The following is a 25,058-nucleotide window of genomic DNA, read 5'->3' as shown; positions in this document are numbered from 1 at the left end:
CTTATCTGTGCTGGAGCTGAGCTCATGAAGACTATTTTATTGGCAGTTAGAAGACGCACTGTAAAGGAGGAAAGTATTACATTGGAGTGTCTGGAAAGGAAGCTCCGATCGCAATGTAATTAACATCCAGTATGTCAGTGCTGTTAGAGACCCTGATGGCTGGATTGTTAGCTCCTCTATGGTCAGGAGAAATCTTTCAGTGTAGGAAAATCACAGAGCTTTGGAACCCATGTCACATTTGCCATTTAAGGCTAACTGTTGATCCAAGAGTGGTGATTATATTCCTTGATCAATGCAAAACTCTTTCTTCTCATTACATATTCAGTCCAGCTGGAGTCAAGGAGTGAATTTTTTCTTACCAAGAATCTTATCAGCCAACACAGTGATTGAGTCTGTTAGAACAGCACCATGTTTTAACCAGCTAGGGTCATCAGCCTAGACATTCAAGATACATGAACAGTGGGATAAGCCTTGCCTTCTAAACAAGGTCTGTTTGCCAGACTCACATCAGTCCACCAATCTTAGAATAAACCAAAAAAGGGGGCAATTTGCTGCCCCCAAGACAGCCTTCAATATAACTATGAATTTAAAACCAAAGTATCTGCCATCCCACTCCATCATCTGGCACAAGCTTTAAAAAAAAAAAAGAAATGGGGAAAGAGGAAAGAGAAAAAGAGAGAGCGTTGGCACTAATCACTAACTAGCCTTTTAATCTGTTAATATGGTGAAATACATTGGTTGATTTTCAGATGTTAAACCAGCTTTGCATTCCTAGAATAAGCCCCTTCCTTGATCATGATACAGTATCCTGGTAATATATTTTTTGTTAAGGATTTTTATACCTGTGTTTATGGGAAACATTGGTCTGTAATTTTCTGAAAATGTATTTTTTCACTTTTGGCGTTAGGGTTTACTAGCCTTATAAAACAAGATAGAAAGTGTGTCCTTCTATTTTATTTTCTAGAAGAGTTTGTATAATATTTTAATTATTTCTTTTTTAAAATGCTTAATAGAATTAACTAATCTGGACCAGGAATTTTCTTTATGGAAAGATTTTTGATAACTAACTCAATCTTTTTAATGAATATAGGCCTAATTCAGATTTACTGTTTCTTTTTGTTCTACTTTGGTAATTGTCTTTCAAGAAATTTTGTATTTCATCACAGTTTTTGTATTTATTGGCCCAAAGTTGTTTATGATATTACCTGTTTTTTACTGCTTGTAGGATTAGTATTACTATTTTATTGATTTTGGTAATTTATACCTTCTTCTTTTCTTCATCTGTCTGCTGTTTGTTTATCAGCTTAACTTTTAAAAGAACCAATATTTGGCTTTTGTGTTAGGGTTTTCTAAAGTGACAGAACCAACAGGATAGATGTATGTATAAACAGGTGTTTATTAAGGAGTACCGACTCACACAGTCACAAGGTGAAGTCCCACAGTAGGCCGTCTGCAAGCTGAGGAGCAAGGAAGCCAGTCCCAGTTCCAAACCCTCAAAAGCAGGGAAGCCGACAGTGCAGCCTTCAGTCTGTGGTTGAGTGTCCAAGAGTCCCAAAGCTGAAGAACTTGGAGTCCAATGTTCAAGACCAGGAAGCATCTGGCACGGGAGAAAGATGTAGGCCGGGAGACTAAGCCGGTCCAGTCTCTCTGTGTTCTTCTGTCTGCTCTTATTCTGGCCATGCTGGCAGCTGATGAGATTGTGCCCACCTAATTGAGGGTAGTTCATTTACATGTGGTGTAATCGTTGGTGGGTTGGGTTTGGGTCCACTCTTTGGCTGTTTGTTCTCTATTTGTAGCATGTGCATTTTGCTTTTTGTGACTGTGTTCCTACTTTCTTGCCTTCTTTTGGATTCATTGATTTGTTTTAGTGTTCCATTTTGAATTATTCTTGTAGGTTTTTAGCAATACTTTTTGTGTGTGTACAGTTACTCTGAGGATTACAACATGCAGCCCTAACTTATGACAGTCTGCTTGAGAGTCAACATCATACCACTTTAAATTTAAGAACTTGAGAATAGTTTAATCCCATTTCCATTTCCTTTCCTGTGCGTTATCGTTACCATGTTTCTCTTCTACATGCATCTTAAACCGTAAAATACAGTGTTACATTTTTGCTTCAAATAGTACCTGTTAAATAAAGAGAGGAACATATAGATATGTTAAACTTATCCTATTTTTCATTTTTAATATCTTCATTTCTTTCCATAGATTCAAGGTTTTTTCTAGTTTTTTTTTCCTTTAACCTAAATAATTTTCTTTAGAATTTTTTCTCATAGGCAACACAATCTCAGCTTTTATCTGAAGAATTTTTTCTCCTTTGTTATTGGAGGCTATTTTCTCTGAGTGGAGTCTGAGTTGACCATTAATTTTTCGTCCAGCACTTTAAAGGTGTCATTCTAATGTCTTCTGGCCTCTGTTTTTCTGTTTAAAATGTAGTCATCATTCATACTGTTGTTCCTTTGTATGTTATGGGTCCTTTTCAGGGATCTGCATCTGTTTTTGTTTGTTTATTTGTTTAAAAGCAGTTTGACTGTGATGTGCCTAGATTTAGTTTTCTTTATATTTATCCGGCTCCAAGTTTTCTGATGTAAATTGAATATATAAGATGATGTTTTCCACCGAGTTTGGGAAATTACTGGCCTTTTATTTTTTCACGTATTTTTTTTCTGACTCATTCAGGAGCATCAGTTGCACATATCTTATACCACTTGATACTGTCCCATAGATCACTAGACTTTTTCACCCTTAATTATTTTCTCTGTCCACCAGATGGATCTATTTGTGTTGTTCCATCTTCAAGTTCACTAATCATTCTGCCATTTCCATTTTGCTATTAAGACCAGTCAGTGGATTTTTCATTTCAGATAACTTCATTTTTAAGTTCTGGAGTACCCATTTGATTCTTTTTTATAGTTTTTATTTTGTTGCTCAGATTCCTCACCCATTCACTCACTAAAATTATTGCCTTTGCATTATTAAACATATTTATAATAGCTACTTTTAAATCCTCCTCTGCAATTCCAACATCTGGGTCATATCAGGGTGAATGTCTGATGATTTTTTTTTTTTCTCTTTGGTCTGGTCCTCATTTTCCTATTTCTTCACATGTGTAGTGACTATTTATTTTATAACGGACATTGTGGGTGATACGTTGTAGAAACACTGGATTATGTTATCTTTCTCTAAAGAGTATTGACCTTTGCTGTATTGGGCAGTTAAATTACCAGATGCTGCTGCTGAGATTCTGTAGGCTTGTTTTTGTACTTTGCTAGGATGAGTTTGTTTTTGTTGTTGTTGTTTGTTTTCTGAAATGGAGTTTTACTCTTGTTACCCAAGCTGGAGTCCAATGGCGCGATCTTGGCTCACTACAAATTCCGCCTCCTGGGTTCAAGCGATTCTCTTGCCTCAGCCTCCTGAGTAGCTTGGATTACAGGTGCCCGCCACCACACCCAGCTAATTTTTTGTATTTTTAGTAGAAACGGGGTTTCACCATGTTAGCCAGGCTGGTCCCGAACTCTTGACCTCAAGTGATCTGCCCGCATCAGTCTCTCAAAGTGTTGGTATTACAGGCGTGAGCCACCGCGCCTGGCCACAAATATGTTTTTATGATTCCCTTATTCACGATACATAATCTATATTCCTATGTGTAGTCTTTCTGAAATTCCTGTAGAAGAACTGAGGTCTTTCTGAAACACCTTGCACTTGGCAGGACTCAAATTCCAAACTTTGTTCTCTCTCCCATAGATAGCAGCTGAAACTCAGTTTTTTCTGCCTTCTAACTGTAGCTTTGCATGTTGGAGTCGGTGCCTGCATGGTTCAGGAGTCAGCCAAAGATTTACCAGGAGATTATTGCCAGATTTGGGGCCCACCTCCTTTCCAGGATCTCCTCCTTCAGTTTATAGATGCTAGAAGCTCTGAACTCTCTATCCTGTGACAACTCAAGCCAAAAAAGGCTGCATTGCAGTGGACTGGAGAGCAACCTCATGGGAAACACCATATAAACATGGAGCTCAGTCAGTGTGATTTTCTTTTTTTAAAGGGTTGGATCCTATCTAGTTTCTGTCTGCTTCTGGCTTTCAAATTACTGCTTTTTATATTTTGCTTAGAGTTTATAATTGTATTGCAGCAAAGGCTTGCCCAATGCAAGTTGCTTTGCAGTTATCACAACTTGAAATCTTTAGTCTTTTTTCCTGTTCTAGCATGCAGCCACATGGGAATCACTGAAAATCCATTTTAACTGTGGAAAAAAGTACTTAGCAGACTTGTCCTCACAGGTTGTGAATAGTCACGTCATCTTCACATAGAAAGCCCAGCATATATAGCAAAAGCCATTTATGACCACAACATCTAGGGATAAATATATTATTATTTATTTTATTTTATTTTTGTTTTATTTTTTGAGACAGGGTCTCACTCTTATCACCCAGGCTGGATTGCAGTGGCGCAATCATGGCTGCAGCCTCAACTTCCCGGACTCTAGTGATCCTCCCACCTCAGCCTCCTGAGTAGCTAGAATCACAGGCATAGGCACCAGGCTACCACCAGTGGCCAACTTTTGAAATACGCTATTTATGATGATACTTTGTGTTGTAATGAAAATGCACATTATTAACAGATCACAAGTATATAAATTGTATAATTTGACCAATAGTATAACTAATTTTGTGTAAAAGGCAGATAGCAGAGCTTTCCAACTTATATTATTTGGCTCCTGATAAGCTGTAGAAGATGGAGATATTTACAACACTGTTACAAATACTATCACCACTGAAATCCAACACCATTGGCACTGGAAGTATCTGGGTGTCACCTTCCTCAACCTAGTTAGTTAGAAAACTGTTGCTGTGTCAGAGGAATGTAGTTTTAAAAGTTCCACGTTAGCCAGGCGTGGTGGCTCACGACTGTAATCCCAGCACTTTGGGAGGCCAAGGCGGGCAGATCACCTGAGGTTGGGAGTTTGAGACCAGCCTGACCAACATGGAGAAACCCCATCTCTTTAAAAAAAAAAAAAAAAAAAAAAAAAAGTTCCACATTTTGTTACTTAATAAAGGAGACTTTGGTGATGTAAAGCCCTTTCTCCGAAGACAATAGTAGAAGGTTGTCTTCCCAGTTATCCAGTGTAACTATTGAAATAAAAAGTTCTGACAGTAATCTGTCTTGGTAAACACGGGCCAATTTTGATCTCATCCACCAAGTTGCAGTAACCTTTGTGCCCAGCAAGCAGGCTGCAGAGCTGCGAGCAGGGAGGCGTCGCCGGTGGGCTCTGGGGTGTACTGGCTCCAGCCTTCCCTCTCCTGACGTGCTTTCCAACTCGCCTCCACAGGCCTGATGCGCTCACGGGTTCGGGGGGCTGACGCTGCCCAAGCCAAGGTCCTGACCTTCCTGGACAGTCACTGCGAGTGTAATGAGCACTGGCTGGAGCCCCTCCTGGAGAGGGTGGCAGAGGTGAGGTGACGGGGCAGGGAAGGGGTCAGGAGGTGGGTAGAGGGGACAGAGGGGATCATGGCCCAGGGGAGGCGTAACTCGGGGAGTGGGGCCTCAGGGCTGGTGGGACCTGGGCTTGCCTTCTGCAGTTTTCCTTGACCGAAAGAAAATGCCTTTGGGACATTGTAGAAAGACTGTTTTACTGGCTGTAGGAATCCATCAGTAAGAAGAACCATCAGTTGACAGGTAGGAGGTGAGGATCAGCAGAGGCTGGTGAGAGCCTGATTAGTTCAAGGCAGTCCTTTTCATGGAAGCAACTTCCTTCCCAGCCTGCAGCTTTGCGAGTGCTTAGAACACTGCCCAGCATCTAGCAAATACCATCTCCTGCAGCTCTCAGAGTGGGACATGCTGGGGAAGTTGTCCCCGGGGCCACGCCTCTGCTCTTAGTGAGTAGGGCAGGTTAGCCCAGTAGGCTTCCAGGCTTCTGTGGGAGACGGGGGGGCTGCTGGGAAGCACACTGGGACCGGTAAGGTTGTCAAAGGGTGATCTTCAGCTACACTTCTGTACCTTCTGCCTTCTAGAAACATCATCGCTAATCTTACATTTGGCCTTTTGTCATTTCTCTTGCCTTCTGCTTGTTTTATTGACTTTTCTTTCCTTCCTACTAAGAAAGCACTTCCTTGGGGGCGATAAAGCAAACTTAATGAAAGGAAATAGAAAATGAACAAGTAGTTCTGCCTAAGCGTAGCAAGGATAGCTGATCAACTGTAAGTCATGGAATACTAAGTAACCACAAGCTGCTAGTAATTATGAAAGTCATATTCACTACCCTTTATCAAGTTTGAGTCACATACTAGGCCTTTTTTATACGTTACCTTTAATGCACTTGTTATCTCTATTTGACAGGTAAATGAGCTGGGGTTCAGGGAACTTTAATAATGCATGCACAATCTTACAGGCGGCAGAGCCAGGATTGCAAAGCCAGTTTCATTAAATCCCCATCTGAGCCCCTCTCTTAACACATAGCACACGGCTATATCAAAGAACCACCCATCCTGGAATCCCCACCCACCTCAACCCCACAACTTCTTGCTCTCCCAGGCTGCACTCCACCAGGCTGTCTCATAGAGAAGCGGAGTCAAAACCAAAGCTGCCATCACAGTGTTTGAGTGTGCGAAGGCCACCCAGCTCTGTGGGCAGATTGTCAGAACTATTTCGAACAACGACTCCTAAATTAAGGAGAGAAAATCCCGAGCCTATTAATGTTCAGTAAATCTAGCCTTATGAAACAAAATGTAAAGTAGATTATATTCTTTAACTCCTACATTTAGACCCAGTCTGAGCCAGGCAGGGAAAATTGTATTCCTCTCTGCCCTCAATGCACACTACACAGGTTACTTTTCCCTGTAAACTTGCCCTTGGGTGTTTTGGAGCTTTGCAGTGTTCACGTGTTCCTAATCAGCATGTTCCTTCATGTGTTCCTCTGATGTGGTATGTTCTTAGCTCTGCTGATTATGTTACTAAGTTATTTTTCTAAGCCTTTTTTCTGGCTAAAAGGGTTCTGTAAGTGGCTCAAGAAAAACACTTGCTCTTTGGTTAACTGTCAGCATGGGGTATAGTCCAGGGTCTCTCACCAGCATCCGTCATTTGAATTTAAAGAGGTTAGAGACGTTAAAAGGCCTTATGTTCACAAACTCTTACCACAACAATGACAATGTTGTGGCATAAAGAAATGGCTCCGTCTAAGGAAAAAAAAAATTTTTTTTTGGTAGAATCACAGATAAGGCAAACTTAGAATTTGGAAATCTCTAGTTAATTTGGTTAACTTTCTGCTGTAATAATACTGATACTTACCATATCTCACACACCCACACCCACATATATCCATAGAAATATATTCCTAATTTTGGTGTATGGGCATCTTAGCAGTGATTCCATTCCTGAGGTTTGCTGCAGCTCACAAATCACTGATGATATTTGGGAAAATACAAAAGGGCCCTTGGGACACAACAGCATAGTTTTTGCTTTTAGCTGGGTGAACTGATGCTGCCTGTCCCATAACCATGGGCGTCTCCACTCCTAGAGTGACTCCTGCTGTGCACTACTCCTGATCTCCTCCCTGCCTCCCAGCAGACCACAGCACAGCTGCAGTGGCCAAGAGCAAGACCTTCTGGGTCTGGGTGGGGAAGCTGGGTTCTCGTGGGCCTAGGGAAGTAGGTGGTGAGGGCCAGTCGGGTTTGCCCTGTGCCAGCCTAACACTGATGCCTTCTGTGGTTGGGCGAGTTTTTTGTTTGCTGGGATTTTGATAACTACTCCTTCTTCTCTTTGTATTTTAGGACAGGACTCGGGTTGTGTCCCCCATCATCGATGTCATTAATATGGACAACTTTCAGTACGTGGGGGCATCTGCCGACTTGAAGGGCGGTAGGTGTCCATCATGTTGCCCCTGCCTAGCTCATCCCATCTCTGCCAGCATCTGATCACCACTCCCTCTCATTGTTAGGAATGACAGCGACAACAGTGTTCATGCCATACGGTGTGTTCCGAGTGAAAAGTGCCTGTGTGCTTAACAAATAGGACTTCATAAAGAGAAAAAAATAGTCTTGCTCCCTTAAAGAGCTTCCTAGGTTTCCCTTTCTCCTCTTATCTGCTTGACCTTCTGTTGCTTTTGCAAGCCATATGGTTCCATGAACAGCTATGGCGTCCGTTATGATCAGAGATGATAAAGCTCTCCTTGCAGAGGTCTGGGCTAAGAAGTTTCATGGATCTGAGGCTTTTTGGGGTTCAGGGGGCTGGAGCCTGTCTTTGCCTTCTCTGCTCACCCAGGCTGTGTCTCTGACAGCCTGGCCTCTTGCTGGTTGCTCAGATGGAGACCTGTGTCATCGTCAGCCCTCTCTCCCTCACCAAGCCCACACATGACCCCATTCTGCTGATTCGGCACCTTGCGTGTGTCTTGGTTTCTGACCTCACTTTCCTAGCCCGACACACCTGTGCCTACTTCACTCTGGTCCCCTTTCATCAGAATGACCACACCAGTTTCCTGTATGTCCTCACAGCACCTACCCTGGATCCCCAAGAGTAGTTTGTCTCTTTACTTACTCTTTTAAAAATTATCGAAGGCCTCAAAGAGGTTTCATCGGTGTGGGTCGCGTGTATCAACATTTTCTGTGTTAGACATAAAGCCGAGAACTTGTTAAAACACAAAATGAAGCAAGTACAGGTATTGATCAACTTAGGACCTATGCAATTTACGACCATTCGACTTTACGACCACAATCGCTAGCCACGACTGCTCTGCGTCTGGCAGCGCAAATGTTGCCCAGCTGGGCTTACAACAGTGCGGACCAGCTTCCGGCAGCACTACCATCTCCACGTGCATATAGCCTACTCAACTTATGACAAATCGTGTTACGACCGGTCTGTCGGAACCAATTGTGGCCATAAGTTGAGCACTAGCTGTACGTATTCCCGTTCTCCGTCAGCCTGGAGCCCCCAGAAAATACCACCTAGATTCTGATTGAATAGGATGGAAAGACACATGTAAAGTTTTGTCTTGCATAAACATGATAGCACCAGGGGCTCCTGGACTGTGCCGGAAAACTGCCGATCACATGAAAATGCTCCATGGCCAGGAGTCACACCACCCCACTCTGTAAGGAATCGGTCAGGTTGCACCTGGCTTTTACTCATTGTCCCTGTGTTCCAGGATGGGTGAGTGGAGGGGGTGACCTGTGCCCCAAGGGGCTCTGCTATAGCCCGCTAATAAAGGTTTCACTCTCTGAAACTCAGCAAGTTGGAAGCCTCACCTATAAGAACTCAGCTGAGAACCAAGAAGTCAGCCGAGGCTGTGCTAAGCTGCTAAACAATGTCAGTCTTTGCCTTATGCTTTTGCAATTCACTAGAAAGTAAACCAGTGGCCTTCTCCCAGGTCTGTTGATTGTTTACATGTGAAATCAGAGAACCCTTTTGCAGCTGTTGGGTACCCTCATTCACCTTAAGAGCATTTTATGAAATTCCTTTAGAAAAAAGAATCAAGGGTGGCATTCTTAGCAGATCTTTATTCTGCTATAGCATCTCTCTTTGGACCAAATTAATAAAACAAATAATAAGATAATAGTAAACATAAAAAAAATAAAGGAAAGATTTTGTCAGACAACCCTTAACTTTCTCTGTGTAAATAAGGTTTCTTTCCTACCTCCTAACATTCTTAGCTGATTAGAAGGTGGACTATTCTAGGTAGACACTGGGCAGAGGGTCAACTGACAGTTTAACATCAAAAAAGAAGATAGTAAAACTGTAAAAGTGGGCCTTGGCCAGGTGCAGTGGCTCACGCCTATAATCCCAACACTGTGGGGAGGCCAAGGTGGGAGGATCACTTGAGTTCAAGATCAGCCTGGGCAACATAACAAGACTCTTGACTCTATGAAAAAAAATTAGCTGGGTGTGGTGGAGCCACTCAGGAGGCTGAGGTGGGAGGATCACTTGAGCCTGGGAGGTAAAGGCTGCATGAGCCAAGATCACATCACTGCACTCAAGCCTGGGAGACAGAGTGAGACCTTGTTTATTCACACACACATACTTACATACGCAAACAAGCCTTAACCCCAGGAGACAGATACTTGGATTCAGCCATGGTCCTAGACATTGTGGCCTTTGGCCCCACCTGCCTCTCACAGGCCCGGTCATCGTGGACAGGCCATTTTGCCTCTGCTCCTCAGCTTCCCCATCTGGGAAACGGGATGATGATTGTGCTGGCTACACAGGGCATAATGGAATGAGACATCAGTGGGAGGGTGGGCATGTTGGGAGGACTGTACCTAAGGTGGGAAACATAAAATTCAGGAAAGATTTCCAATAAATGGTAAGAAGTAAATGGGGACATTTAAAAGGATGGATCCTTAGATAGCCAGAAATGTTGTATTTCCCCAAGTATTGGAAGAGCTGAGATCTCCCAGGCTCTATTTCTCCCAAAGCAGCTGCATATGTCTGAGCAGGGGCAGGAAGGAACAGCGAGGTGCTCTGTGAGGGCACAGGACTTCTGAGTCAGAGGAATGAGGCCACATTCACCCTAAGAGCATTTTATGAAATTCCTTTAGAAAAAAAAAATGAAGGGTGGCATTTCTAGCAGATCTTTAATCTGCTATAGCCTTTCTCTTTGGACCAAATTAATAAAATAAATAACAAGATAATAGTAAACATAAAAAAATAAGGGAAAGGTATGTAAGTCAATCCTTAACCTTCTCTAGTGGTGAAACAGCCAGGACATTGTTTTTCTGGTTTGCCTTCATTGCCTTTGAGGCACCATGATAGAGCCAGCTCAGGAACCTGTGTGGGTCTCCTTCATGCATTCCTGTCCCAACTGCCTGGACCCCTGTCCGTTTCCCTCTCTCTCTGCCTGAGCCCCCTCTAGCGTGCAGTGAGAAAGCTGGGAGACCTCTTTGTCCAGAGCCATAAATTCTTGGCCAGGCCAGGACACTCAGAAATCCCCACCTGCCATCCTTCAGTCACTGGGGCCATCAGGGTGAACAGACTATAAATTCAAAGCATGCAGGCAAATCCAAACTTGGGCATTGCAAAAGTTCTGTTGACAAAAAGCCTGATGGCAGAGAGCTTAAGAGGCGCAGGATTGAAAGACACATGGCCCTAAGTCATTAGGTTTGGCTGTCAGGCTCTTGGAATTGGAAATGCAGCACTATGGGCCGTGTGTTTGCCGAGAAGTGGCCTCCCGATGCGCCAGGACAGCTCAGCGGGTGGGGCCTGCTGGCCTCCAAGAGGCACTCTGCGTGTGACCCTGGGTGCGAGGGCGAGACCTGAGGCCCTGCAGATGCCCAAAACCAAGTCCAGATACAAGGTCCAAGTCCTTCCATCCTTGGTGGTCTATGGACTCCAGAAATGAAATGCAACAGGTGCCAACTATATCAGAAATTGAAGCTGATTTGCCCAGCTTGCCAACTTCCACTGGCTCATTTTCACTTAAAGTTTTCACATTCCCACCATGTCCCCACTCCACTCTTGCTGCAAATACAGTCTGAAGTTTGCAGGCTCAGGGAACTAACAGAGCCTCGTTCCCTCCCCAGCATTCGCTTCCCATGGGGCAGTGTTGGAGGTGCGATGGCTTGATTTTCATATTGGGTGCTTTCTTTCCTCCCAACCTTACAGCCTTTGGACATGCCCTGGTTATCGCCTCACAGACCCCAGTTCTCTCCCCATTTTGCATTTGTTCTTAGACATTTCAATATCAGAAAAGCCTGACTCACATTTTCTTTAGGGAGGGGTGGAGAGAAGATTCAGTGTTCACCCTCCCTGCCTGCCTGTCTCTCCCAACTACACCCACGCCCCCATCCCCTTCTCTCTCCTCCGCACCTTTTTTTTTGGCTTTGTTTTGGTTTTCATTGAGTTCTGTCCAAACATCGAATATTTTTAAGCTGTGAAGGATGGGAGTGTCTGGAGGAAGTGGCCAGTCTCTTGTCAACACCCTGTTTCTTTTCCTTGCTGGCAGGTTTTGATTGGAACTTGGTATTCAAGTGGGATTATATGACGCCTGAGCAGAGAAGGTCCCGGCAGGGGAACCCAGTCGCCCCTATAAAGTAAGTGCCAGCATCCTTCAGGGTGCCCCTCCCAGGTGAGACTCCAGGTTCCGGCTTCTTTGCTGGGCCTGTGCCGCCTGGAGACCCGGTGGGGCTGTTCACCTCCTGCCCTCCCGTTTCCCTTCATCTTAGCTCAGAGATGCGCACCTTCTACCAGGCCATAGAATAAAGTTCTTGGAGATTTCTTTTCCACAGTCAAAGTCTCACATACGTTTATAAGGCATGTCTGCTAGGTGTGTGCGTTCCTGTATGTTGATAACACAGAGCGTTTCCGTAGCTGAGTGGGGTCCCCAAGCCCAGGGAAGGGGGCTTGGTGGGCAGCAGGAGACTGACTGCAGAGGGGGGAACCCGTGCTCATGAAGCCCATGCTTTTAGATTCCCAGGCCAGGCAGTCGGCTTCATGGTTGAGAGTCAGGATGCCCTCTCTAGCTGGTGAGAGAACAGGGCCACCTATTGCAAGTCAGCACACGGTTAAGGGAGATGGCATCCACAGAGCACTTACTGCTGAAATACACTTGCTGACATTTAGCCAGCATCTGCAGTGTGCTGTACACCTTCCCAGTGTTTTACACTGAATTCACGGAGCATCTTTTCTGGGAACAAAATAGGGAGCTCAGTGTACATCTGTTGCCAGCCCATTCCTGGGGTGATGAAGTGAGGAGCATGGTGAATTTCCTTGTAGAAGGTGGAGCCTCGTCTGTGATAGTGATGATGAGAGCTGAAGCTAGGGAGCATTTCCTAAGCGTGCTAAGGGCTTTATGCCCGTGATTGTTTGTAATCCTAGTAGCTACCCTGTAAGGAAACTGACGCACAGAAAGGCCAAGTTCTTTGCCTATGGCAGCATGTCAGTAAGTGATCCAGCCCCAGCAGTCACACCTGCATAGGGGAGGCTCAGTCCAGCCCCTGGCACTGTGGGAACATCCACGCGGAGCAGTGGGCGAGTCATTTGAAGGCAGCAGAGGTGAAGCCGAGAGAGAGGCACCCTGGGCACTGAGCGGAAAACAGTGGCAGTGTGGCTGTTCTGAAATCAGCTTATTGTGAGGGAATCAGGGCTTGGCCTTGGTGCAAGGGTGCTGGCAATCTAACCTTGACTTTGCCCTCTCCTCCCACCCCCCTCTTCTTTCTGCCTCTTCAGAACCCCCATGATTGCTGGTGGGCTGTTTGTGATGGATAAGTTCTATTTTGAAGAATTGGGGAAGTACGACATGATGATGGATGTGTGGGGAGGAGAGAACCTAGGTATGTACAAGCCTCAAATCTCAGGACAGAGAAGTGCCTCCACTCTGCAAAAGGCAGGGTGCCAATTGGAAACAAAATTTAAAAGGCTTCAGAGTGACCATTCACTGGGCTTACTCGACCCTTGCAAACACATTTATAACGTCCCCTTTGCTCTTGAAAGTCTCTTGGGTTGGGTGTTAAAATGTGCCTCCCTAAGTTAGAGTGGAGGATGCTAGAAAACAGATAGTCTTTGAAGGGAAATGCAAACTCTTTCAAGTCATCTGAACCCAAGCATTTGGAATGCAGGCTTGCAAAAACAGAGGGAAACAGTCCAGGAGCTAGGATTCATGCTTAGTGGTGGAGAGTGGAAAATGAACCCCGAGGGCTGGTGGGATTGATCGAATTGAAATCATGAAAATCCGATGGGGCAGGGAGGCCTTGGCACTTAATCCCTTCTTAAGTACCTTTGTGAATGGTTCTCAACCCCATGCAAATAATTTTTACCTGGGTTAGGGCACAGTGAAATTTTACACATTGTGGCCTACATTGGTAGCCTTATGTTTACTGCATAAAAGATGAAAAGATTTGGTTTTTTTTTTTTAGGATTTGGGGTGGCGGAGTTCTTGTGTTTTGCTTGTTTCAATTAAAGCCCTTTGTTTCAAATGCTTGGCATTCTGAACGAATTCTCCTGGGCCATTGAGTGTTGCTAACGTACATTAGTCCTTGGGTGAGTGTACCCTGGAGGACAGGGGACAACGAAAGAGGAAAAACAGGCCACTCATTTTAGTAGTTTTTACTGTAATAGAGACTTCGAAAGCTTTTGTTACTTTAAAAGACTAGCCTAACCTGTTGTTTTTCCATTGTTTCATAACGTTAAAGTCAGTGATAACATCTCATCTTTGAGGATTTCTTTGCCTTGGTTTGATGTTGAAAGCTTCTTTAGGCTCAATAACTATACTGTGCGAGTGGAGGGACCATGGATCAAACTCCTTTTGGGTTTTTTTTTTTTTTAATGGTACATTAACCTTTAGAGAAAGCTTGGGTTCAAGTCATTTGAGTACAAAACGCTTCAGAATTGTTAACCCTCTAAGGAGAGTTCTGAGTCACCCTGTTCCATGGGTATCCCCTAATGGTTTAGTGGAAATCCAGCTGGCCACGGTCGCCCAGCAGGGCAGCTTATCACGTAGGCGGCCGTTTCTCAAAAACTGTGTGGTTTTCAGAAGTGTGCGTACTATTACCTGAAAGCATGGATTAGGCAAATGAGACATCAGCCAGCATTCTGAGTCATCACGTAGGAAGAGTGTTGATGTACATATCTAAGGAGGCATTCACCCAGAGATTGGAGGGGAGGATTTGTTTTAAGGAGCTGGTTTATTGTGGTTTGATGTTTGTATTTATGATGTAGCTGTGCCTAGGAGGCTCTAGGGCCTGAGTCATTCAGGTTGGGGTGAAGATGAACCCTGCAAGGAGAAGCACGTCTCTGCCCAGCAAGGCTGGGGCGTCTTTCCCTCCATGACGGGCTCTCCTACGTTATGCCAAGGACTTGGACTCCCAGTGAGGTTCAACAGGCCCACAGGTTTCCATGTGAGAAGGCCATGCCATGAGCCTTTCTCTCTCCTTAGCACTGCCCTGGCTTCTGCTTCTGCGGGCTGTGCACACTACTGGCCATTGCCAGCCTGAGGGTGCGCATTGGGAGAGGTGTGTGGTGCAGAGAGGCCCGAGTAAGATCCAAAACCACCTCCTCAACGTGTGCCCCACTGGAATTACTAGTGCTTCCCATTTTTCTAACTAATCATGTAAGTCCTTATGTCATCTAAGCAATTAAAAAGGAGGACCAAGAACCTAACCCTTAGCTCTAAAGATGGGGTGAGTCTTCTTGGGGATATAATCAATGCTTTTCTACATCCCTGCGGTGCTAGGATGGTGCTAAGTACTGCCAGGGAATCATCTATGCTTTCTTAGCAGAGTGTGGTCTGCAGAGGTCATCCATCTTGCCTAGGGTCTCAGAGCCAAGATGTAAACACTAACTGCGTAATTAAAATGCCATTGAGTTTTGCTGAGTAATTATCCTCAAAGTTATAGGCCTCAAATGAAATCAGCATTGAAGATAACTGTAGTTGTACTTAGCTTTCAAAATCTCCCACTAAAGCCCTGGAAGTATCCCTCGTTGGCTTAACAGACTCCCCATAGAGAAGCCAAGGGGATTTCCTAGCCCCTGATTCTAAATCTTCTGGTGAGGCAAATGGATATTTACATTTTATTTTCCAAAATACAGACAACTTCTTAAGTTATGTTGGGAACTGTAAAAAGTAAAGTCAGAAACCTTTCACTGCTTATGCTCAGGTGACTGTAACCATATATTTTCTATTACTACGGGAGAGTTGGCTGTTAAAGTCCCACAACAGCTGCAGGGTCACCCATTCCTAGTGAGTGAGGCATGAGTTTGCCGGACCCAAGCAGGAACTCATGGTGTTCTGACCCCTGTGTGGTATTTCCTGCCGTGTGACCGGCAGTCTGGGCGCCTATTGCCATAACTAGGTTGACTATCGGCAGGATTTACCATCAACTCACTTTATGGTCTGTGATGGTCCTACCCTATTTCTGATCAATGTGTGTTGGTGACCGTGACTGCACACTCTGTAGATTTATATGTGTATATTTGTACTTCTTTTAATTGGTTAGTTGACAGATAATTGTTCATATTCATGGGGTACATAGTGATCTTTTAATACATATAAGGTATGGTGATTAGATCAAGGGAATTAGCATATCCATCATCTCAAACATGTATCATGTCTTTGTGTTGGGAACATTCAGTATCCTGTTTCTGGTTATTTGAAACTATGTCATATATTACTGGTCCCTAGAGTCACCCTACAGGGCTGTAGAACGCAAACAGCATCCCTCCTCTCTAGCTGTAATTTTGTATCCTTGAAGAAATCCCTGTTCCTTCCTTCCCAGCCTTTACTATCCTCCTTACACTTTTTAATTCTATGAGGTCAACTTTTTTAGCTTCCATGTATGGGTGAAAACATGGTGTTCAACTTTCTGTTCTTGTCTTATTTCACTCAGTGTCCTGGGAACACTATTTAGCTATTAAAAAAATTGAAGTCCTGTCATTCACATTAACTCTGGTGATTTGTGTCCTGCCTCCCTAACATGTTCTTAGGGATCTAGATGATAGAGAGGAAAATTCTCTTTTCTGTCATACAAACCATGTGAAGAAAAACTGGGGATTTTTTTGCCTTTCAGAAAATCCTTAGTTTTTCTGTTTAATCCGTTTCTTGCATTCAGTCGGACCTCTGACTCCAGTCACTCACCTAATCAGTGATGATAAGGGCAGGTGCCTGGTTGAAAGGTACCTTTGTGTCACAGAAGGAGCACCAGTCAGTCTAAGCTTCGACTGAGTTCCAAAGCTATGGCAATCTGATGTATAAGTAGGCATGCGGAGTGCCTAGCCCTACACGTCTCGTTCCTCCTGCAGGTCAGTTCTTTGTTGAAGCAGGTGAACAGCAGCCTTCCCCAGGGAGCAGCCCTACCTGGGCCAGTTAATTACTGACTGGTACAAGTCTGTGAGCAGGGTGGAGATATCAGTCAGTTACTTGACTATCCTTGGCCACTACCATAGAACATAAGGTATAGTCTGTAAGTCCATAGCCCATAAGTCCAAACTTTGCCAGGAGACTTGAGCCTGCTAATGCACAGGGACTTATATTTAATAAGCTTTGCCATTTGAGGGAAGAGATTGTTTTCCCCTGCATGGGAAAAGCCAAGATGCATCCTAAGGTTCAGTCTGTTAATAAGTTTTAGAGAAAGGTGGTATATATGGTTGTCTAGAATATCTAACAATAAAGCTTAATGGTAGATATTTATATACCTTCAGTGTTGCCTTTTCTCACAGCGTTGATACTAAGTGTTAAAATGTGCACTCTGAATGAAGACACCCCCAGACGGGCTTTGTGTGAGCAATATGGCTGTTTATTCACCAGGGTGTAGGTGGGCCAAATCCAAAAATAGGGTCAGCGAAGGGCAGTGGGTTAGGAGTTGGTTTTATAGGTTTGGGGTGGGCAGTGGAAAGTTATAGAAGTTACAGTTTAGGGCAGTGTTTGCAAGCTGGGAGGGGGTCCTAGGTTTGCAAGCTGGGAGGGAGTCCTGGTATACAGTCAAGGTCCAAGTTCAGTTACAAAGTCAATGGCCTTATCAATTGGGGCAGGAATAAGGAACAATAGAGAATGTCTTAAAGTTAAGTAGGTGCCCCGTAGGGGTTGATCATTTCTTGCACTTCTCATGGTCTTCCGATTACCTCAGATTTTCCAGGACCTCATCTGGAGTGTCTGTGCAGGTCACAGAGGTTAGCATGGCATCCATGGGGCCATCAGTCGACCTGAAAGACCTTACACTAAGCAAGGGCAAATAATTGAGAGTCAGCTAGTGAAGAATTCAGCACAAGTGTTTTGTCACTCAGCAGTTACAATGCTACTGGGATATACATGATCTTATGCCAGGAGGCCTTTATATTTACAATAGACCAAGAAGCATTCTTGTCTCAAAGTATCTAGTCCACATCTAAAAACTATTTCCCCATGAACATTCTTTCTTGATTGTATTATGGTCCAGAGATCCAAATATGTCAAACACCTGTCCTATAGAGTTCTGCATCAGGTTCTGGAAAGAGGCAGGTCCTTATCGGGTCTCTTTTCAGCAGCGGAGGGCATGAGAGCCCTGTGATGGGATGGTCGGGGGGCCTCTGCACCTGTTTGGCATGGCTGCTGTAGCAGGGCATCTCAGGCTCTGTCAGTCACCTGTGTCTTGTTCATCGTCTCAGAGATCTCGTTCCGCGTATGGCAGTGTGGTGGCAGCCTGGAGATCATCCCGTGCAGCCGTGTGGGACACGTGTTCCGGAAGCAGCACCCCTATACATTCCCGGGTGGCAGCGGCACCGTCTTTGCCCGGTAAGTAGCGAAAGGCTGAGCGGGGTCCAAAACATTGCTGACCACCCTGAAGGCAGGATTTGGCCTTGGGCTGTTTGAGGACAGATGTCCTTCAGTAGGTGTGGTGCATTCATACAATGGAATACTGCTTAGCAATTGAAAGATGCAGCCCATGATGCAGGACACAACCTGGGTGCCTTTCCAGGGTATGGTGCTAAGTGAGAGAAGCAGTCACATACACAGTTCCACTCATGTCATGGCCTTATAAACACAGATCTTGGCTGGGCACAGTGGCTTACACCTGTAATCCCAGCACTTTGGGAGGCCAAGGTGGGTGGATCACAGGATCAGGAGATTGAGACCATCCTGGCTAACATAGTGAAACCCCATCTCTACTGAAAAGACAAAAAATTAGACGGGCATGGTGGCATGCACCTGTAGTCCCAGATACTCAGGAGGCTGAGACAGGTGAATCGCTTGAACCTGGGAGGCAGAGGTTGCAGTGAGCTGAGATTTTGCCACTGCACTCCAGCCTGGGAAACAGAATGAGACTCTGTCTTGAAACACACACACACACACACACACACACACACACACACACACACACACACACACACACACACACACACACACCCCAGTGATGGGGACCAGACCAATGGTGACCAGGAACTGGGATGGCAGGGAAGTGGGGAGTGTGACTGCAGAGGGGCAGCACCAGGGACATTTGGGGGAGGGATGGAGCTATTCCATCTCCTGGTTGTGGTGGTAGTTGCACAAACCTTCATGTGTGTGAAGAAGGCTCTCAGAATTGTACACCACCCCCACCAATGTTATGGAAAAATTTTTTAAGAAGAAATTTCCTGGCCGGGCGCAGTGGCACACACCTGTAATCCCAACACTTTGGGAGGCCGAGGTGGGTGGATCACAAGGTCAAGAGATCGAGACCATCCTGGTCAACATGGTGAAACCCCGTCTCTACTAAAACTACAAAAAATCAGCTGGGCATGGTGGCACATGCCTGTAATCCCAGCTATTCAGGAGGCTGAGGCAAGAGAATTGCCTGAACCCAGGAGGCAGAGGTTGCGGTGAGCCAAGATCGTGCCATTGCACTCCAGCCTGGGTAACAAGTGTGAAACTCTGTCTCAAAAAAAAGAAATTTCCTTTTTTATATATATATATACACACACACACACACACACACACACACGCGTACACATACACATATACACACACACACACATATATATACATAAAACCATCTGAGGTACAATCAAAAGCAACATTGTCTTACTCCATTTTATGCAGCTCTAACCAAATACCACCAACTGGGTGATTTAAAATGAACAGAAATTTATTGGTTCATAGTTCTGGAGGCTGAGAAGTCCAAGATCAAGGTTTGCTGGTGTCTGGCGAGGGCCTTCTTAAGGAGTCATTACATGGCAGGAGGGCAGCGAGCGGCCAGGAAAGAGCAAGGGAGGCCAAATTCTCCCCTTTATGATAGCATCAATTCCACCCATAAAGGTGGAGCCCTCATGGCACAGTCACTTCCTAAAGGTCACCTCTTAAAGGCCTCACCTCTTATGACTGTTACAATGCCAATTAAAGTTTAACGTGAGTTCTGGAGGGGACAAACATTCAAACCATAGCAGATATTAAAGTCAAGCTGCACTAAATTTGTATACCACAAGACATCATGATATAGAGACATGGTTCTTGATAGACAGTAGATATGTTTTAGTAAACATGAAGATGCCAACTGAAGGACTTTCTGAAAGAATAGCAAATAGCCATTCTGCAATAGCAAATAGCCAAGTATTCTCCTAGGGAATTCTCTTACATGCTAAAGACAGAACAGTGTACAAATCAGTCCTCAGGGAGATTGCCTTCTCTTGATCGTAGACAGTGAAACACACAGCTAAATAAGATAATTTCAAATAGTAGTAAATGCTATCAAGAAGGTAAAACGCAGTCATTTTATCTTCTTCATAGCATTTATTACTATTTGATTAGGACAGGCAGAAGGAGAGGTTTGCATGGTTGAGAGAACGCTTGAGGAGGTGGTATGTGAGTTCAGACTTGAAAGGTGGGAGGTCACTCTGGGACCCTGAGGAACCAGACTCCCTGCAGGAGGAGCAGATCCAGGCTGCTGAGGAAAGAGTGCATTTGGCATATCAGCAAAATGGAAGCCAAGGGTAGCTGGAACCTAGAGAGTGAGAGGACAGTGCACAGGGCCAGAAGAGCTAGACAGGCCCAGGCCATGCACCTTTGCAGGTCATGGGAAACTTTGGATGTTACTTGATTCTGGAGGAAACCACTGGTTTTCAGCAGGTGTCCAATGTCTGTTTTATGCTTTGGAAAGGTCCATGTGACTGCCGGGCAGAGTGGCAAGGAGGTGACACTATGGTGAAACAATGGTACAAGTGTCCCTTCCACTCTTGGAGCCAGAACAAGGGGTCTGTGAGCACTGTTGCAGTAGCCTAGGCAGAGATGTGATACAGTCATGCACCTATAACAGCATTTCAGTCAGTGGCAGTAGTCCCTTAAGATTCTAATATTGTGTGTTTACTCTGCCTTTTCTGTGCTTAGATACACAAATGCTTACCATTGTGTTACAGTTTCCTCTAGCATTCAGGACAGTCATGTGCTCTACAGGTTTGTAGCCTAGAAGCAATATGCTGTACCATGCAGCCTAGGTATGTAGCAGCCTACACCATCTAGGTTTGTGTAAGTACACTCTGTGATGTTCGAATGATGACAAAATTGCCTAAGGGTGCATTTTTCAGATTGTATCCCTGTCGCTAAGCAGCACATGGCTGTACCTGGAGCAGGTGTGTAGCAGTGGAGATGGTTCAGATCCAGCTCCATGGTGAGGCAGGCAGTTATTTACTAATAGGGTGACAGAGAGAAGGTTGGTAGAGCAGGGAATTAATTTAGGGTGATGCCTGGGAGCTTTTTACACAGCTGTGCTGGTGTACTGTCCCTACTGAAATAGGGAAAGCCTTCAGGTGGGTGTGGGTGTGGGCGTGGAGATTGCTAGCTTATGTTTTGTCTAATTTTTTTTTTCTTGAGACCGAGTCCTGCTCTGTCGCCCAGGCTGGAGTGCAGTGGTGTGATCTCGGTTCACTGAAAACACCACCTCCCGGGGTTTAAGAGATTCTCAGCCTCTGGAATGGCTGGGATTACAGGCATGTGCCACCATGCCTGGCTAATTTCAGTTTTTAGTAGAGACAGGGTTTCACTATGTTGGTCAGGCTGTTCTCAAACTCCCGACCTCAGATGATTCGACCACCCTGCCCTCCCAAAGTGCTGGGTTTACAGGCGTGAGCCACTGTGCTCAGCCTTTTTAAAACTTTTTTAAAATGCAAATTATACAATACACATATTATACAGGAGTCAAATTATTAGCACGGGGAATCTGATTTCTGAAAAAACTTTTAATAAGCCAAAATAGCAAATAATGCTTCTGATCAAATTATCTTCTCTCAAAAAGTATGTTTCTTCACAAATGTCAAAACTTCGTTTTTGTTCTTTATTAAAAACAAAAATATGATCTTATACAATAAGCTTTACAAAATCAAACAAAAACGTGCATATATGTGCTTTTTCCTGGGGTAACATGAGATTCTTTGTATAGACATATCAGACACCCCACATCAATGCCATTGATCGCTACCAGCAAACAGTGGATTTCAGAAACAGTATGTTAAAGTACTCAAGACATTGCACCCTTTGTTAGAAGAGAAACTTTTTCAATTGTATTTCACTGCCCAGGAGCCTGTATTTTCAAGATTTGGAAAATAAGTTGACCCAGGGTTTCATTATTTTGGGGCTGCATGGACCTGATTAAAAAGCCCTGCTGTGGGCCAGGCTCAGTGACTTATGCCTGTGGTCCCAGCACTTTGGGAGTCTGAGGCAGGCAGATCACAAGATCAAGAGTTTGAGACCAGCCTAGCCAACATGGTGAAACCCTGTCTCTACTAAGAATACAAAAATTACCAGGCATGGTGGTGCGTGCCTGTAATCCCAGCTACTCAGGAGGCTGAGGCAAAGAATTGCTTGAATCCAGGAGGCAGAGGTTGGAGTGAGCCAAGATCACCCCACTGCACTCCAGCCTGGACAATAGAGCAAGACTCCATCTTGGGAAAGAAGAAAAAAGCCCTGCTGTTGACCTTCAGCCAGGCTGCCCTTTACCTTAGTCAACTCATCTGAAAGATAAGGAAGTGGAATTATATGACTGTATTTCTGAGATCTCTTTCCAGTTGCACATTCTCTTAATCTTTTATACAGGTTGAGTATCTTTTATCCAAAATGCTCTAGACCAGAAATATTTCAGAGTTTTTATTTTTTCAGAATTTGGAATATTTACATGCACTACATAATGAGATATCTTGGGGGTGGGATCTAAGTCAAAATACAAAATTTGTTTGTTTTATATATATACCCTCTACACATAGCCTGATATTACTTTAATACAATACTTTTCATAATTTTGTACATAAAACAAAGTTTGTGTATATTAAACCATCAGAAAGCAAAGGCATCACTGTGACCCCCCACTGGGTTCGTCTTGCTCACTGCCCAGGTGAAGGTGACTTACCAAGATGGGAATTGCAATAGAGAAAGAGTTTAATTCACACAGAGCTGGCTAAGCTGGAGACTGGTGCTTTATTACTTAAGTCACTCTCCCCCAAAATCTGGAGGCTAGGGTTTTTCAAGGATAATCTGTGGGGAGGTGGGGACTAGGGAATGGGTGCTGCTGATTGGATGGGGTGCAATCATAGGTGTGTGATAAATGGTTCCTGTATGTGCCGAGTCTGCTTCTGGGTGGGTCCACAGTACCAGCTAGAGATCTGGTTGGACTCATCAGAAGTACAGAAGCCTGAAAAGACATCACAAAAGGCCAGCCTTAGGTTCTGCAATGGCGATGTTATCTGCGGGGGTAATTGGGGAAGTTGCAAATCTTGTGGCTAATTTATTAGTCCAACAGAGGTAGTCCGATACCCAGACAGTAAGAGGGTTTGTTTTGGGAAAGAGCTGTTACCATCTTTGTTTTAAAGTTAAACTATAAACTAAGTTTCTCCCAAAGTTAGTTCTGCCTATGCCCAGGAATGAACAAAGCGCAGTTTAGACGTTAGTGGTTAGATGGAGTCAGTCAGGTCAGATCCCTTAAACTGTCAGCTTTCTCATTGTTAATTTTTTTTGCAAAGGCAGTTTCATCAGCATCCCATGTTGGTGCTCAGAAAGTTTTGGACGTTAGGTCATTTTGGATTGGGGATGCTCAACTTGTATGACTTTTAATGTGTAAGTATTTTACTGTCTCAATACTTGTAAATACCTGCAAAAGCAAGGAGGGCCTGGACAAAAGTGAGCCTCCCTAGGTGCCAGTGTATCTGCAACACCGAGAAGACTGTTGGCGGTAGGTACCAAATAAGTACCTGAATGAACCAGTAGATAAATGAAGAAAAGGAACTAGCACTGAGCAGCACATGGAGGTCATTCTTTGAGGCTACCTAGATATCCTTTTCTGTTACGAAGACAGAAAAGAGTTGCTTTGCAATTAGAAATTTTTAGGTGACTTAATCACTTCAGACCGTGAGTGATTTGAAAACAGTGTGGCTTGAGTTCATAAAACCTTTAAACCATTAAGGCTGAAAGGAACCTAGGACATTCTTAAATCCTTTCGTATCCCTGTTGGGGAAATCAGGTGCCAGGTGTTATAAGTATTTAAGTTAAAAACTGGTTAAAAACTGGCTAGGCATAGGTTAAGGCATAGGTCACTTAGCAAGACCCCGAAACCCCACTAAGAATATTTAGTGGCTTTTCTGAGAAATGACATGTATAATCCAACATCCCTCAGCATTTTAAGTACTCATTGATGAATCTATATGTTTTTTTAATAGAAAGCAAAAATTCATCAGTCTCATCACCAAACTAATTGTGCCATAGCAGTCTCATAATTTGATGAATTCATCTGTCAGTATCTCTGTCTCTCTCTCTCTCTCTCTTGTTTTCTCACTGGCTTTCCTTCTGCCTCTACATACATATCCACTATGTGAAATTCTGCAAACCTTTATTTTCCCACAAGTCCAGGACATGATTTATGTCAACATTTAAGATACACACTCGTGTTTTTAGTGGTCACAGAATATTCCATTTGATTCCTTCCTCATATTGAGACATACAGTTTCTCTCTTTTTTTGCTATTATAAGCGAAGCTGAAGTGAGCGTATTTTCACATGTATATTTCATTCCTAGTTGATTGTTTCCTTGAGATAAATTTCTAGAAGTATCGCTGCTGGGTTAGAGAATGAGTGCATTCATATTGTCTTATCTGTCTGTTGAATGGCAATAAAGTAACAGTCCATATCCCACTTTACTAAAATAGTAAAGTATATACATCTCCTTATATGAAAGATGTAGGCCCCATACCGAAATTACTTTAATAATGGCAGCTCAGATCAGTTGAAAGGTTCACCATTTTAAGGAGTTATTTTAAAAGGCAAGCATTGTCTCCTTACTGTATTTATTTTGGAAGAACATAATGCCTTCTATATGGAGCCCTTAAGGAAGCCTAGCTATAGCTTGAAGTGGGAGCCCACCTTATAGCCAAGACCAGAATACGATAGCAAAGAGGTTTGCTGTGTGCATGCTACTTCATGAATGCTTTCAAATAACTCTTGGCAAGATTTGCTGCTAATACCTATGCAGATGGTAGCCTTTAATGCATATGAGACACTCAAGAGTAGCTTGTCCCAGGGGCTATGTTTATGGCAAATCATGGTTCTCTCCATGAGAATTAAGCACATGGTTTTCTTTCCTTCTAGAAAAGCCTACCGCACTGCACACAGACACGGGGGACATGGGGCATGGAACTACCACCCCTTCATATCACTATTTC

The 25,058-nt window shown here is 44.1% G+C and overlaps 1 protein-coding gene across 1 annotated transcript in view; it reads left to right on the top strand.

Moving 5' to 3' along the window:
- Positions 1–25,058, top strand: part of GALNT2 (polypeptide N-acetylgalactosaminyltransferase 2) — a 213,692-nt gene that overhangs the window by 169,038 nt on the left and 19,596 nt on the right. Inside the window, 5 exon segments of the mRNA XM_032242362.1 lie at positions 5,324–5,445; positions 7,761–7,848; positions 11,924–12,011; positions 13,147–13,250; positions 18,055–18,181. Coding sequence (XP_032098253.1) covers positions 5,324–5,445; positions 7,761–7,848; positions 11,924–12,011; positions 13,147–13,250; positions 18,055–18,181 — 529 coding nt within the window.

This window comes from Sapajus apella, unplaced genomic scaffold (genome assembly GCF_009761245.1).
Source record: "Sapajus apella isolate SASKATOON/1434 unplaced genomic scaffold, GSC_monkey_1.0 scaffold49, whole genome shotgun sequence".
NCBI lineage: Eukaryota > Metazoa > Chordata > Mammalia > Primates > Cebidae > Sapajus > Sapajus apella.
Note: the sequence above shows the minus strand (reverse complement) of the source record. Positions and strands in the feature narration are given on the sequence as shown.